Source organism: Protopterus annectens, chromosome 4.part0 (assembly GCF_019279795.1).
Source record: "Protopterus annectens isolate FY-2018-M chromosome 4.part0, PAN1.0, whole genome shotgun sequence".
Classification (NCBI taxonomy): Eukaryota; Metazoa; Chordata; order Ceratodontiformes; family Protopteridae; genus Protopterus; species Protopterus annectens.
In genome coordinates, this window is record NC_056733.1 from 262,517,506 (window position 1) to 262,533,432 (window position 15,927).

At 40.1% G+C, this 15,927-nt stretch overlaps 1 protein-coding gene across 1 annotated transcript in view; it reads right to left on the reverse strand.

Annotated features, from left to right (window-relative positions):
- The window catches only part of LOC122800245 (smoothelin-like), a gene marked incomplete in the record, with an annotated part of 1,328,624 nt that overhangs the window by 524,969 nt on the left and 787,728 nt on the right, over window positions 1–15,927 (reverse strand). The window contains 1 exon segment of the mRNA XM_044069736.1: window positions 7,544–7,619. Coding sequence (XP_043925671.1) covers window positions 7,544–7,619 — 76 coding nt within the window.

Here is a 15,927-nt window from a genome sequence, read left to right on the forward strand (position 1 = left end):
AATAATCACCTTTCAGTAACGAATATTACTTATAGGTGGTAACTGGAATTTGATTTGGGAAGTGAAGATGTATCTGGGAGGCCCAGACGGGAAAGTAATAACAAAGGAAGGTAAACTTTTGAAGAAATTTATGAAAATATTTGGCATGGAAGATGTGAATTCAGTACTAGGAGTTCTTTTATTCTCCAATATACAAAAACTGGGCTAGGCTAGACAGAATTTACATTTCACAGGAACATGTTTATTTAATTGAAGGCCTTAATATGCAACCAATAACTATTTTGGATCATGCGCCAATAATAACCAAAATAAAAATACAGAGTAATGAAACAAAAATGAGATACTGGCGCTTTCCCACCTGTCTCAAGAAAAGAGAGGAATTTAAGGAATGGGTAGTGGAAATTATTCAAGGGCTATTAGAAAAGATAGAAATTTCTTCCAAATATATAGCTAGGGAGTGGGATAAAATTAAAGTGTTGTAAGTAAGGACATTATTAGCAGGGCAACGGAAGCATCTGCATTCCCTGATAAAATTATAAGGTTGATTAGGAGGATACATGAGGGATCAAAGGTGAAAATTAAAGTGGATGTGGCCCTCTCTCTTACATTTCAGCTTGAGCAGAGGAACCATGCAGAGGTGTCCTCTTTCCTCTTTGTTACTTGCATTATATTTAGAACCACTAGCAAAGAAAATAAAGGACTCAGAAATTCAAGGATATAACTGGTGTGGTACTCAAGAAAAGATGGCTCTGTTTGCAGGTATTATTTTATACATACCTGAAAAAATAGAAAAAGACATTACAGTGTTGTGGAACATTTTGAGACAGTTTCAAATCTTTATGGGATACAATGTTAATGAAACTAGAACTAAGGCAATAGTGGTAAATTATGTACCCACAAATGAACTGGTTCAGCAATATCCATATTTATGGGGACATGATAAAATGAAGTATTATTAATTAAAACTTATTCTGGTGTGCCAGCTAAGGATATGTGGGAAGAGACTAAACAAAAGAATACAAAAACTGAGAAATTGGAAGCTCAGTTATATGGATATAAATAGTAAGATACAAGCAAAAATGTTTTCAGTCCCTTTAGTGTTACACACAGGTTAGGCATATTGTTATCAACCAGAGAAGAACATGTGAATAGCAATTAATAAAGAGCTGAAGGATCTTACCTGGGAGGGGAAGATGGCAAGAGTCAAGTGAGAGAAGATGATTCTTCCAACAGAATAAGGTGAAATGGAATTACCTGATTTGAAGGGGTATTTCAGAGCTACACAGTTAAGGCTCCTATGCATAGCACAAGCAAAAACCTATAATCCTACAATTCAGAGTGGAAAGGGATGATGATGAAACAGGGGGCAAGATGAAATAAAAAGGACAGACTGTGATTTTGGATGCAGATCTTTATGGAGAATAACAATAATCATACAGAATATTACACTCAAAGTAGCAGAAACTATTTTAAGAACTAAGCCAACACGGGAATGGAGAAAGGAGATTCTGCCGATAGGGATGACTGCAATTAGGAATACAAGATAATAGGCATGAGGGGGCTGGAATTTACTGGAGAAAACTACCAACAGAACCAAGGTATTGGGAGCAAATAGCTAGACAGGGAAAGGTAACAGACTTAGAAGAGGCCAAGAATTTTACTGGACTGCAAGTTAAAGATTACATTCCCTATCAAGGATTGAAATAAGAGTATATGCAAAGAGAAAGAAATACGTGGATCCTAAATCAAAGGCCAGCACTAGTAGAGTTTTTAGTAGAGTCTAGAACAGAAGCTGCCATAAAAAAAGGAATATAATTAATAGAGCATATAAAATATTGAATAATAACTATAAGAATCAATCAGAGGAGCTTAGAAAGGATTGGGAAGAGTGAATGAATAAGCAATTTGCAAAGAAACAGATAAGATTTTTGCTTGGAAATGTTTACACAGATATTTTTATACCTCAAGTAGATGCCAGAGAATTTTACCTCAAGTAGATAGCAAATGTTGGAGATGTGACAGGGATGAAAGAGGTAACTGAAAACATATTTTCTGGGAATGTTAACGAGTTGGCAGACTGTAAAGATTCCCTGCAGACTACTCGGAGATACTGGGTGAACAAATTGGTGTACCTAGGGAAATGACTTTTCTGAGCTAATACATAGAATTGGAATTGCCTAGACAAAGTAAGGCCTTGCTGAGTCTAATTATGGTGGGTACCAAAAAAAAAAAAAAAAAAAAAAGCAATGATTAGAAAATGGAAATTAAAGTCTAACCCAACTACACTAGAAGTAGTGAATATAGTAGCAGAGATAAAAACAACGGGAACTGAGATCTTTAAAAAAACGGGTAGGAGCAAATTATATAGAAAAAATGGGAATTTTGTGAGCAATACATACAGATGAGGAATGAGGTTTAAAAGAAGACAAGGCTTGAATGAGCTATGAAACATTTGACTGACAATGACTGAGTAGAATACAGGTGATGTACAATGTTTGCAACAAGGATTATGTGAATATGCTTTGTGATGTAAAATACTTGCAGCTGGGATTATGTCAATATGGGTTGTTTTCATTTATATAAATGTATGGTTGCCTAGGTCATAAGTGATAATTTAATAAAGATGTTTCCTGTTTAAAAAAAAAAGATTGTTGGCTGCATAACACAAGAAATGTATCAATGATGAGTGCTTTGAGATGGGACTTGTAAAATGCAAGTGTTATTTAAGCTTGGAACAAATTATTTCTGGTTGCCCCTACATATGTGTGTAAAATAATTCATTATGAAATCTCAGTTTGTGAGACAGTGCAGTCTTTCCTGTTGACAGAAACTGACATTACAGTATTCAACTGATAAGTTTAACTGGATTGAAAAGTTAATTGATTAATTTTATTTGTACAAACAACTGTACCATGTTGTTTAGTTTTGAGACCACAAACAACATAAGAATGTGCTACAATATTCTGAAGAAAAGGGGATGTAAACACTTTAATATACCATCCCAAGGAAAACAGCCTGTTGTCAAAATATTCTGGCTACCTGCAAAGATATCATGAATGCGTTTCTCCCTCTTTTCTTAGTTACGTTGACACTGTGGTATGCTCTATTCTAAATGGCAGAAGACCAGGATTCTGTAGAAGTTTACTATAAAAAATAATAAATTAATAAAAAAAATCTAAATTTATTTCATAATGAATGCATTTTTTCTCCCCTTACTTCCATCCTGACCATCAAGACCTACCCTGCTAGCTGCTCAACAAACCTGTCAGTTCTCTGCGGTCAAACGTCTTATGGCCCCACTTGTTGTGATTCTAAGATTCTGTATTCTAAGATGGCAGCGCCTCATGTGGCAGCAGCCTCTCTGGCTCCTGATGTGTGTTTTATGGTCTGTTTTGATCTGTTGGTCATGATTGAATGTTCTCTGTGGTGTTTACGGTGTCCCGAGTTACTTTGTTTTTGTTATTGGGGTTGTTGGACTGAGATCGTTACTGAATATAGAAATTTGGACCTTCAGTAACGAGTTGAACGAGGTGCAGAGTGCAGAACGCTGGATTCAGACTCTTAGCTGCCGGGTTATGTTTTGGATATCTGGTGTTGGTTTTTGCTGGGTCGGAAGGAGCTGGATTGGATCTAGAGGCTGCTGATGACTGTCGATGTCGGAGATGGAGCTGTTGAGATTTGAGAGAGGATGGTTGCATTGGTGGGGCCATTTAGAGTGATTGTGCTGGTTGCAGATGGCAAGGGTCCAGTTTTTGTCTGCCTGTTTTTGTTTTTACTTGATCGGATTTGGTTGGTGGTGTTGGAGACTACCTGGCATGACCTGACTGGGACTTGGGATGCTGCTGGTGTGGAGTGAATGATGGTGGTGGCGTGTACACAGTGGATTGCTGTAGTCCATGGGATCAATGGGGAATGGTTGCTTCTGTGCGATTCGGTCACTGTTGTAAATGTTGTACTTTTGTTCTGTGCTGCTGTGCTTTGTTTTAGTTGTTTTTGTTGCACTTTATTTGGAGAAATGAAATTTTGTTCAGCTGTACACGTGTATAGGTCTGAATAACAATAAAGTTACTTTTTGACTTTACTTTTTTGACTGATGGGCTGAAACTGAGCTCACAGGGTGCGGAAGCCATCACTCTTGTGCTACAGACCAGGCATTTGTATTTTAAGCACTACTTTCTCCTGTCCACTCTGGAAATGTCCAAGTGGTTGGTGTACAGTGGGCCAAGATGATGTACATACACACTTCTGTACATATATAATCTACCCCCCCCCCCCACAGCACCTCCATATGATTCCCAATCTCCACCAAGAATTCCACCGGGGAGAATGTGACAAAATACATGTCCCTGTCACCTTCTATTAATGAAAGGTGAGCCAGCTTATCCGCATCATTCTTCTCCTTCCTTGTGCTAGTTCCAACAGGTGCGTGAGTTGCTAATCAAACTGAGGTCACTCAGGTCACAATCGTGGCTTAATTCATCTATGTCACCAGAACTTGCATACTGAAATGCATTTTTAGTAGAGAAGGATAATGAGTGAAGGTGATCTCTAAATACTGTAAGAGTGCTTCCTAAAGCACATCTCTAATCAGACAGTGGAAATATATGCCTGCACTGAAATGATGCTTTAAGGTTCATTGGTTCAAAGGAGTTCTGTGCTCTCATGAACTCAGAGACCCTGTCACAATAGCTCACTTGTTCCTAACAATAGCTCACTTGTTCCTTACAATCCCCAACCTTCTGAACTAATTTTCTGGAAAAAGTGTTCATAAAAACAAGGTGCAGGTAGATTAGATTGCCATATTTGTCTGCACACACCTCCAGTCATGTTTTACACACAACAAAGTGTGTCTAATATCTGTAAGCCATATTTCCATTAAATTCTGACAGACTGTAAGCCACTTCAGAGAGTTTTTCACATGGTCAAGTCTCATGCAAATCATATACTGGCCTCAAACAGCCTTTGCCATCCACACAGTTTGACAAATAGAGAACGGAAGTAGATTAGCCTTTATGCATCTTACACACACACACACACACACACACACACAACAATTTAGCGTCTTAACGAGAAGCCTCTCTAACAAGAATCATTGAAACTTCACTTCATACTTACTCGTGTCTACCATTCTCCTACTTCTACATCCTAGGTTCCTGCCTCCCTAATAAAGATACTTTCCCCATATCCCATTAGTACTACATAACATTCCCACCATATTTTAGTACATTTGACAAGCTTAATGGTTCATGAGAAACATGTGAGAGGTCAGTTCCCTTCCTACTTTCTAGCTGCCATGCCTACTCTAGCCACTTATTAACTTTACTGCATCTGCTGCACAGTACCATCCAAAGCTGCCTACTTTTACACTTTTTTTTTTTTTTTTTGTACTTAGACAAGGACTTCTATTATCTGTGTTCAACAAACCCTTACCGATAGTCTCCTCCAAAATACAGCACAGTATGAGGGCCCAGCCCCTCCACTGAATGGCCTACAGCACTAACTTCTTACTGCACATGACCTGCTGACATACAATATAATCTAAAACAGTGATTTCCAGTAGCTTCTTAAATGTGTTTTTAGCATGTCAGCTGTTTGACAGCACCACTGAACAAAGTACATTCAGTAAAAGCACTTAACTATACTGAGCCCAGAATGACACATTCCACACACCACAGCTTAGAAACGGTATTACTGTTAACCTGCCTTTACAGGTAGTGCTCCGGGCACCAGGCAGCTAGAGATCTGCATGTGCTACCACAGTGCATAGAAACTAAGCTGCCTAACCACTGTGCCTCAATTACTACCCAACATAACTTACCATGCTCCAAATTACCACCCTCCACTTCACCAAAGAGGACACCCTGCTAATTATGACCTCCTGTAAACAGCATATCTTTACCTGGATTACATTTTACCCGATCACCCTCCTTCCTTACTCATCTTATGTCTCGTAACTTTTCACATTGCCCAGATATCATCTACACTTTGAAGCCACTGATATACTTCCAAATTTACTGAATAACGTCTACAGAAAAAGGCAAAGGGAAGTGATGTTAAGAACAGAGGGTAAGCATCCTGGTAGTTAAGGTTGAGGAATAGGGGAATGCTACCAGATAAATACAGTGCATCAGCCTCCACACACATCAGGGGAGGAATAAGGCAACACAGAGGCCAGACTATGGAAGATCGTAATACTTGTAGGGGATCTAAATCAGCCTGTAGGAGACTGGGAGATCCAGAGCAACACTCTAGAGAACAGAAGCTGAGGTTTTGGATGCTGAAAGCGTTCAGCTAGCTGGTGCAGAACCACAAAACAGCAGAACTCCAGATGTGGACTTAAGCAAGACACCGATTGAAAGTCGCTGAGATGTAAGCACCATTAGGTATAACTACATGGATTAAACAATGGGAAGTGCAGAAAGCCAGAGATGATGTGGGATTTTAGGGGGATTAGGCCATATCGAGCTGGGAAAGAAAGAGTGCGTGTGGAAGCAAACCAAAGGTTGTGGCCAATGTGGGTAGGGACGCAAGGTTAGTGATTACAACATGGGAGTGGAAACATGAATGTGGTACACTGCAGTGATGCAAACAAAATGGCAGGAACAGGGTGAGGGCAACAAGCTGCAAACTAAAAGGAAGTTGGCATATGAAATCAAGAATGTGAGAGGCTTTCTTCCAAGATCTCAGCTGATTGAGCAGCGTGTTGCTTAGAAATCTCCCAGTGTGAAAACTGAGGCATTGCTAAAAAGCCGGTAAAAGTCACAGATGTACCAGATACAAATATAAACTTGGGGTATGTCAATATCTTACTGTCTTACATTGATATATTGTTATTCTTTTGTTTTACTTCTAGCTGTGACACCGTCCTACTGTACTGTAACATCTGTATACTGTGAACTATTAAAATGCACTTGTTATATATACTTACTGTAGAGCTGTTCTCCTGTGGCCTCAACTCAAAAGGGCTTTCAGCTCAGTTGGTTTAACCTGGTTAACAAACACAAGTACATGACCTGCTATTATTTAATCATCAGTAAAATGGGAGGGTTCAAGCGATCCCTACAGACCCTTACAGCCATGCACTGGCCACAGCATATGTGGAAAAGTACAACTACAATTGAGTAAAGCAGAAATGCAGTTAATTCAACTTATGAGATACTACTAACATGACAAAGTCGTCAGCTAACAAACTGTACGTTGTTATACAATGTGAATTACATTTCAAGAGGAGAAACAGTACAACGTGACATACAAAATGCTTACTGGGTGCAGTACTGTAACAAATGGAACTAAAGAGTGTAAGAAGTAGAAAGACAGCTATAATGGGTAGCAGAAGAGGACATAAAATTTGGGAATGAGCTAAGAAAAGGAAGAAAGCAACAGCTTTAGGACAGGGAGGGGTAAAGGAGTTAAAGCACGGACAGGAGATCACAGGCTAGTAGATTAGAAGGTGTTGGGAAAGAAGTGTCTATCTGCTTACTACAGAGGAGGCAAATCTCAGAAAAAACACTAAAATTAAGATCACAGTATAAATTATACTTACCCAAATAAGATTTGTAGGATGTATCCCTCGACCCAGGAGTTCTACTTTGTTGAGTATGATCTTCAGTTATGCTAGACTTGAGGGTAAAATTTTAAAGTATGTTAATAGTGAAATATTTCTCTTAAGATTTACTTAGTTTTACCATGCAAATTCACAACACATTTGGAAACTTTTCACCTGTTGTCATTTACTTCCTCCCTGAGCTCAACCCAGACTGAATTTCATGGCAGACAAGGACCACTTGCTACCACCCCCCTCCCAATTGAGTGCCCATTTCCTCAGCTGCAGGGTAAATTCCTGACCCATTTAAGCAAGAGTCCCCCCCCCCCCCCCCATTCCTCAAAAAACATTCCTCAGGTCTATCCTACACATTCAATAATTCCTTCACAGTTTCTGACCTTATGACCTCTTCAGGATTGCTATCGGAAACCAAACACCACCTTTCTGGTCAAAATAAGGTAGTTACATTTTTACTGCTGGGCATACGGACTGGTCAGCAGACTCTTTTTAGCCACAACCTTAGTCATACGGCACAAAGAAGTACATCTGTTTACCTCTGTTATACAGTTACAAAAAAGCAAAAGTAATAAACAGAACTGCAGTTCTTGCTATAAATTCTCTTAAATGTTTTTACCATACCTTCATGCCTCCTAAATGTTAAGGTTATACATATTAAAGTGTAGTCTTACCATAGTATGATTTATAGTGATGGAGTACAATATACCACTTTAGTTTCCCTTCTCTAAACTCCCCTCCTCCCATGACTGCAAATATCATATTTCTGGAAGTGTGTAGGTGAGTCGCACTGTGTTTAAGGAAGGATAGAAAAGTATAACTGGTTTAGACTTGATAACACTAGAAGATTAACTTTTTGCATTAGTCCTTAACTACCGGGACTTCAGACTTCTGGTCTGACTTCTAAACAAAGCACCCTTCTCCAAACTGAGCAGACATCTGCACGTCAGTGACATCAAGATGTTCCCATGCTAATTTATAGCTTTCTTGCCTAGGATGCCATGGATGCACTCTCTGGACAAAGACGTAAGAGAAATAGGGTTCTCGAAGGCTATAAAGACCTAAGCAATCCAGAGGCTCTGGGTTGGGAGATAAAGTGGAAGGGGCAATGCACAGGAATAGGGTACCCCAGCCCAGGATACACAACAGGAGAAGATGGAAGAACTTAAACAACTATACAATGTTTTCTGCGTAGATCATAACTGCAGTAATCCTTACTACTGGGATGACTTTCAGATCTCAGGAAGCTAGGTGGGTGGCTGGACTGCTACAGCTGAGCTGCAACAGTTCCAGCAGAGTGGAAGTTGTAAACCAGGCCTAGCCCTGGAAGCAATGTCTTGTTTACAGATGTGAATGGATGACAAGATAGTTGTTTCAAGAATACCCTGTGCACTGACCCCGAAAGGCCACCAGTTGCTGCATCATTAGTGCTGTGGGCTCTCACGGTCCCTTCCAACATCTTTCCATAATGAAAGTTTAAAAAAAAAAATGAAATCAGCCAGCCTCTTAACAGATTTTCTCCTTGGAAAAATGGATTTCACTCCTTCCTGGAAGGAAAGGAAACAAATAACAGATTTGGAGTTCTGATTTTTTTTTTTTTTTTGGTTTATCATCTAGGAACTTTGTCAGTTGCCTGTACATAGCTAATGCATGAAAAATGATTTCTCTTTTGTTCCTGAAGAGAGGGAAGAAAACATGGACTTGGACAACTTGGCTGAAGAATAACTCAGACATGGCTTTTAACAGAAATAAGTTGCTGGTTCTTAAGACTGACCCTGTCCTTATGGAATTCTAAAAAGGGCTTCCTTCAGGTTGAGGTGATGTCTAACAGTAAAAATTGTTTGCCATGTTAACATATTCAAGGGGGAGGGGGCTGAAGCGGCAAACTCAAAATAGGGCTGTGCCAGCATTTCCATGTCACAGTTCAAGCTCTTTGGAGAAGCAACAGTTTTTCTTGTCAGTCTTAGATGAAGAATCCTCTACAGGAAGTGTTTAATAGGCTGCAGGAATGCTGGGGAGGGGATCTATAAGCATGTAAGCCGAAATGGCTGTGGGATGTACCTTTATAAAGGTATATGCAAGGCCTGAATCGAACAACTCACCAAGTACTGCAGAATCATGGACATGTTGCTCTAGGGTCCTGATCCTTGTTGTGGAACCAGAGGAAAATGCTTTCCTACTTGGTTAAGTACGATCTCCTTTTGACAGGCTTCCTAGCCTCAAGTACAGTCATGTACACAGACGGCAGGTTCCTGAAGGATAAAGAATTAAATAATCCAGCAAGGACACACAGAACACCAACTCTTGGAAAGTGTAAAATTTGACTTGATGTTTGAAGTCAAACCCCAGGTTTTGAAAGTAGCCACAATGAACTGCATAGACCTCTTCACAGTCTCTTGGGATATTGCCTGGATGAAGCAGTGTTCCAGATGGGGTAATGTGAATGCCCCTGGTTCTGCAGAAATAAGCAATCATTGGAGCCAGACTCTTTGTAAGCACCCTAGGTGCAGTACCCAAGCCATGAGGAAAGGAGGCAAACATCTAGTGAGTGCTTCCCCCACCTTGATATCTTATCAAAAAATTATGTGTTGTATATCAAAGCACTTGTGCTTTTTTATATATCACTCATTTGTACTCCAATCATACCTCCCGCAGACTGAGACTGAAAGTGGTTATCTGTGATCAGTGTTCTACCCTGGTTTACAAATGTTAAATAAAATAAAACAAAATAAAAGCATCTGAAGTCCACGGAATAGGGATAAGAAGATGGTCATCCTTTAGGCTGACTGTAACCATCTGTATTAACAGGGCTTATAATGTCAGCCTATGAATTTCTGGAAGTCTGGGATAAGCATTTAGCCTTGACTGGTCCAGGATGACCATCCACAGGCCCTCCTTTCTGGACAGAAGGATCATGAGTAGAATTCTGCTGTAGTCCTGTTTTGGTACAAGATTCTATGACGCCTAGCTGTAGAAGCTGGTTTAGGATGGGGAGATCAAATGCACTTGGTCCCCTGGTAAGGGTGGAATACCTAACATTTTGGCTTTCTTATGAAATGTAATTTGAAATCCTGAGACAGCACCTGTAGCATCCATTTCTTTATTGTAGCCTCCCAATTTGTTATGAAATGGGATATCCTTCCTCTTATTTTTGGGGTGGGTGGGATATTGAAGACAGAAGGGTGGGATTTGCGGCTTTGGGGACGAGATCAGAGGAGGAGGAAGAGAGTTTTATGTAGTCATGGCTGCTCCATAAGAAATCTAAGGTCTTGGGGGTCCCAAGACTTCCATGCTCTCTGCCATTTATTAATAATGGTCCTTCTTATCCTTGGCTTGCTTACTGCTTCTTTGTCTGTGATAATGGGGTCTAGACTTAGATGGTTAATTAATGTCAAATTTAGCCATGAGGGAGTGAAAAAGCTGTTTCTCTGACTAGATAGTCTTCCCCTTATTTCGTTTTTTTTTTTTTGAATAGTTCAGCAGTGGAGATAGTAGCAGCTCCTTATCCAGGGAGCATTAGGAAGTTGCACTTTGACATCCTCTGGCAGGGGCATTTGAAGTTATGCTTAGCCACGTGACTAACTCTGGGACTCATCCAAAGTAATTTTATTCCCTATACTCCCATCACACTTCTCCATTCGTCTCCTTTATCTGGTCTATGACAGCAGCTTGAAACTTGGTCATGTGTATCTGTCAATTAATGACTCAGAAGGCTAGAGGAGAAGTTGTGTATACTTTCTTCACAAATTGGTCCAAAACTCTGCTTTATGACATGAAGAGTACTGGGACATGACATCTGTTTTGACTTCTTTTCTGGATCCATAGACATTGGATCCATCACAGGTTTTTGTAAAGGAACCTATGGGGCTCCTGTACCATACAGAAGCTACCTGGCTTCTTATGGGCAAGATGCTAGGTGCCTATTTCCTTGAAGATTGCATCCAATAGAGGTCTAGAGAATGGAAGGATTGCTACATATTTACAGACATGCAAACCCAACAAATCAAAACACAAATTTTGCGGGTGTCTGATACTTCTTTGACTTCCTCTTTGAAGTGGCCTGTTTTCCTACCACAAATGTCTCCAATTGAGATTTATTCTGTGGGTGAAACAGAGGATATGGTCTCACCAGTGTCTGTGTCTTCCCCAATGGGGGGGGGGGGTATTTGGAAGCAGTTCTCCAGTTCCACTCCCTCACTCTCTAAGAAGTCATCATCCCTCTTTGAAGAGGGTTCCCTCTTTCTCTTGGGGGGGGGGGGGGGGTTGAACACTGAGGGTCGATCTGCACTTGGCTGCAGGTGCTGCAGGACCAGCAAGAACCCCCTGACTCAAGGAAATCTATTCCTCAGGAAGAGCTTTGTAGGAAGGGAGTATGAGCTGGGACTTGACCACTGCCTGAGGCCCATGTTAGCAGTACATGACCTATATTTGCACTTCTTCATCCTCAGGTCTGCTACCTTGGAGGCCAGAACTCCCATACATCCATGCTCTGATCTTCAGTGTTGTCTCTAACTAGAATAATGGGGTACACACTGCCTGCCCCTCCTGAAAAAACAAAACACTTTGGCCACAGGTATACGAGGCTAAACATCTGGTGTGAACTTCACACAAGGGCAGTCAGTTCAGAGGCTTTGCCAATGTCTCTGGATTCCTAAGACAACCTAGCCAAATGCTTTGAAAGTGCCTCACCCCAATCCATGTCCATGAGCTGAGTGGGGACACTGGATCACTTTTCTAATAATTTCTTAGAGGGATATCCGAAGTTGAGGATGAACTAGAAGATACCATGGTGGTACAAATCAAGACCTGAAATCTGTTCAGTTCTAAACAGCGTTACAGGAAGTGCTTTCTTCTCCCAAGAGTTTTTGGTGTAAACATTTTCCAGACCCTACAACTCTCAGCATTGTACTCTGGGCCCAAGCAGAAATTGCACAAAAATATGATAGTCTTGATGTAGGACTTATATACTGCAAAAGCACCTTTGTTCTTTTTTTTAGGTGTAGACAAGTAACATTACAAGTTACCTGACCCTTCTAAAGTTCACAGAACTAACTGCCATTAACAAAATACAATCAATGCTAAGAATTCATTTTCCGTAATGGGGTACTTATCTGACTGGGCTGTCGAGTGCCACACAACACCAGATTACAGACCCACAAAAACAGTGCATAGGTTGCAAACTGATGAAAAAGGTAATATGTAGTGCTCAAGGGTGTTAGATTTATATTGGAAGTGCCCTGGGATCCATAAGAGGCATATGGATGTCTGGGTTGGTGGGAAAAGGCCAATGACCTCTGGAAGTAAGGCAAGCAGTCAGGCCTTCTGTGGCTGATGTCCAAGTAGTAAGGATAACTAACCTATCTGATGGTGCACTGATATGGTAAGATTAAAATATCATGGGTTCTATCACCAAAAAATGCACCTGGCGCTTTATACAAGTAATGACGCTGCACTACAGCACAAGTGGAAGGCAGCACAATGCAAAAGTGACAGCCTGCACAGGACCCATTCAAGCAATATCCTACCGGTCTGATCTCCTGGTGCTTCTGATGGACATTAAAGATCTTACAATCCTTACCTGACAAAGACTGGGGGAATGTACGCATGCTACAAATGTATCTGCAGTGCTCTGCATTTACTGTTCATTGGTCTAGTTAATGGCTGATAAGAGCCCAAAGGGCATTCTTTGTACCCAGTTAAACAAATAAAGAAAGGCACAAGTTATACAGTCAAATACAAATTAAATAAAATAAGAAGGGCAAATGTAGCTCAGTCTGCACAGCTAAAGACCACGAATCCAACAGTTCCAAAAGACACTTTATTAACAGAAATAAATCACTGTGTTCGAACTTTCGTTTCAGGTCTGATAAAGTTTAACATCGTTTTAAACGAAAGTGCTAACACAGTGATTTATTTTTGTTAATAAAGTGTCTTTTGGAACTGTTGGATTCATGGTCTTTAGCTGTGGAGACTGAGCTACATTTGCCCTTCTTATTTTATACAGTCAAATACAAAAATCAAACGGAAAAAAAAGCAAAACATACAATATTTTTTCTCAGGATACAGCCTTATGGATTCCAGATAACATTCCTCTTGATATTTTGACTGCCATAGTACAGTGAACAATCCACAGTACTCTAACCTTTTCGTCTAAAGAAAAAGAGCCTTTTTAAAACTCACTCTCTTGTTAAACTCTATTAGTCATGACTTAACCACATTTCCTGAGACACCACCTTTGGTAGTACACACTCTCTGCAATGTCACTTCTTCAACCTTCTCTGAGTGCAAAAATGCAGTCTTTTCAAAGGTGGTCATTCTCTTTTCCCCTGATATACAGCAAAGTCAAAGTTGATTAGTTAATGGGACGGGTACAATCACCAACGTCCACTGCAAGAGAGGAGCGGGATGCTAATGCCCGACAAACTCTTGTCTTTCTGTCACACATACAACTCAATATCCCGTCAGTCGCAGTCACTTCAATGAAACCCACAAACCTCTGAATGAGAATACTGTCGGGATTTTTCCATGTATTAGAAAAGTTAAGAATGTTCTAGCAAACATGCCTTTGAACCACAATGCACTAAGATCATGAAACTACAATACTTGCAACTGAATTTCCAGTACTTCCATACATCACTATGGTGGTACACCAGTAAATGAAGTCCATGACTTAACATTAATGGTATAATGTCTGTACATGTTTAGGAATGCATTCTGTTATTAGAAAACTATTCCAAACTGAGAGCCCTTTTGAGCTGAACAGTTTATTTGGTTGCTGCAAGATTGAACTACAGAGTACACTGCCAATGTTTTCTATAGTTCCAAGTTCAAGAAAAGGCTAAAAACATAACTACTGCAATCTTGTCATCAAAAGTGCAACGATTAAAAAAACTCTGAACATGAGGGAGTAAAGACAGTGATGTATAGAGCTCTGACATACACATACTACTCATTAACTACTGTACATAAACATGGCCCTTGTGAACAAAACTCTCCTTCAGACTTCTGCCTCTTCCTCTGCATTTCAGTTAGTAACCCACCATGTAACTATATTACCCTCCCCTTTACATCTACTTAACATAGAAATACCTGAATGTTGAAATCATAGTAAATACATAAAACAATGGCTTCACTAGTTTAATTTTTTGTGAAAACACTTGTCAGAAAAAGAAAATCTCATTAATTAGAAACTTATGAGAATCCATATTGATCAAATATAAAAAAGTAATAAGCTGTATTATTTAAGCTGCAAATTTATAGATGTTGAGTCGTATGGACTAATACCAGGCAGAGAATGAAACTGGTCACCTGTGATGAGTGCTCTGCACAAATGGAAGACACGCATGCTTTGTAAATAGTTCTAGAAGTCAGATATTTGTTTAGTGTGTTTAGGTGGTGGGGCGGCCACTGTGGTCGAGCGGTTAGCGTTGTGGCCTCACAGCAAGATGTCCTCTAGTTAGATTCTCAGCTGGGGTGCCTTCTGTGTGGAGTCTGCATGTCCACCCTGCGGTCGTGTGGATTTCCTCTGAGTGCTCCAGTTTCCTCCCACATTGCAAAGACATGCAGTAGGTGGATTGAACACTCTAAACCGGCTATAGATGCATGTGTGTATGCGCAAGTGAGTGGTACGGATGAACTATTGCGGCAGGGGTAGCCATCTGGCTGTGTAACCTTGGCTCAAGATGACTGTCACTGTTGAAGTGACACCCTGACCCCATGTGCACAATGGGGGAAAAAAGGTTTAGGATGGATGGAATTGTTTAGTGTAAAACCATTATCATGATCTTTTATACGTAATGAGTCTGACAGCTTGTTACATTTTTACTACATTCCCATAAAAATTATGGAAAAAATCCCATTAAGAGATCACAGTGGCAAAATATGTGGCATCTAACAGCATTAAATAATTGCACCACGATGCAGAAGAATGGCTGCATGTCACCTGCCCCATCTCTCCAAAAAATCAACAAAAAGACCCACAAACCAAATCCAATTAAGTATTAGCCCGTAACAGTGACCTTAACAAATATACAAATAAAATAAAATATGTAAAAAAATAAAGTTTTGAAGGGATGTAAACCTTACTTTTCTACAATGACTACATGCTCACTGTGCTGTACAGAAAGGGCAAAAATTATGCGGGGGCATGACATATGCTGCCCCTATTAATAATCAAAAGCAGTTACTTTAATACACTTTCCTTATTATATGGTGATCATAGAGAATCCATGGTAAAATTCAGTACAAACAATATGTTAAGGTCCACAAGCCACCAACTAGAACAGTGGCCTTTTTAACTGAAGTACACATGGCAGTTACTGGGTCAGTGTTGCTGAAGATAATTAAGGGCAGCACGATGGCTCCATTTC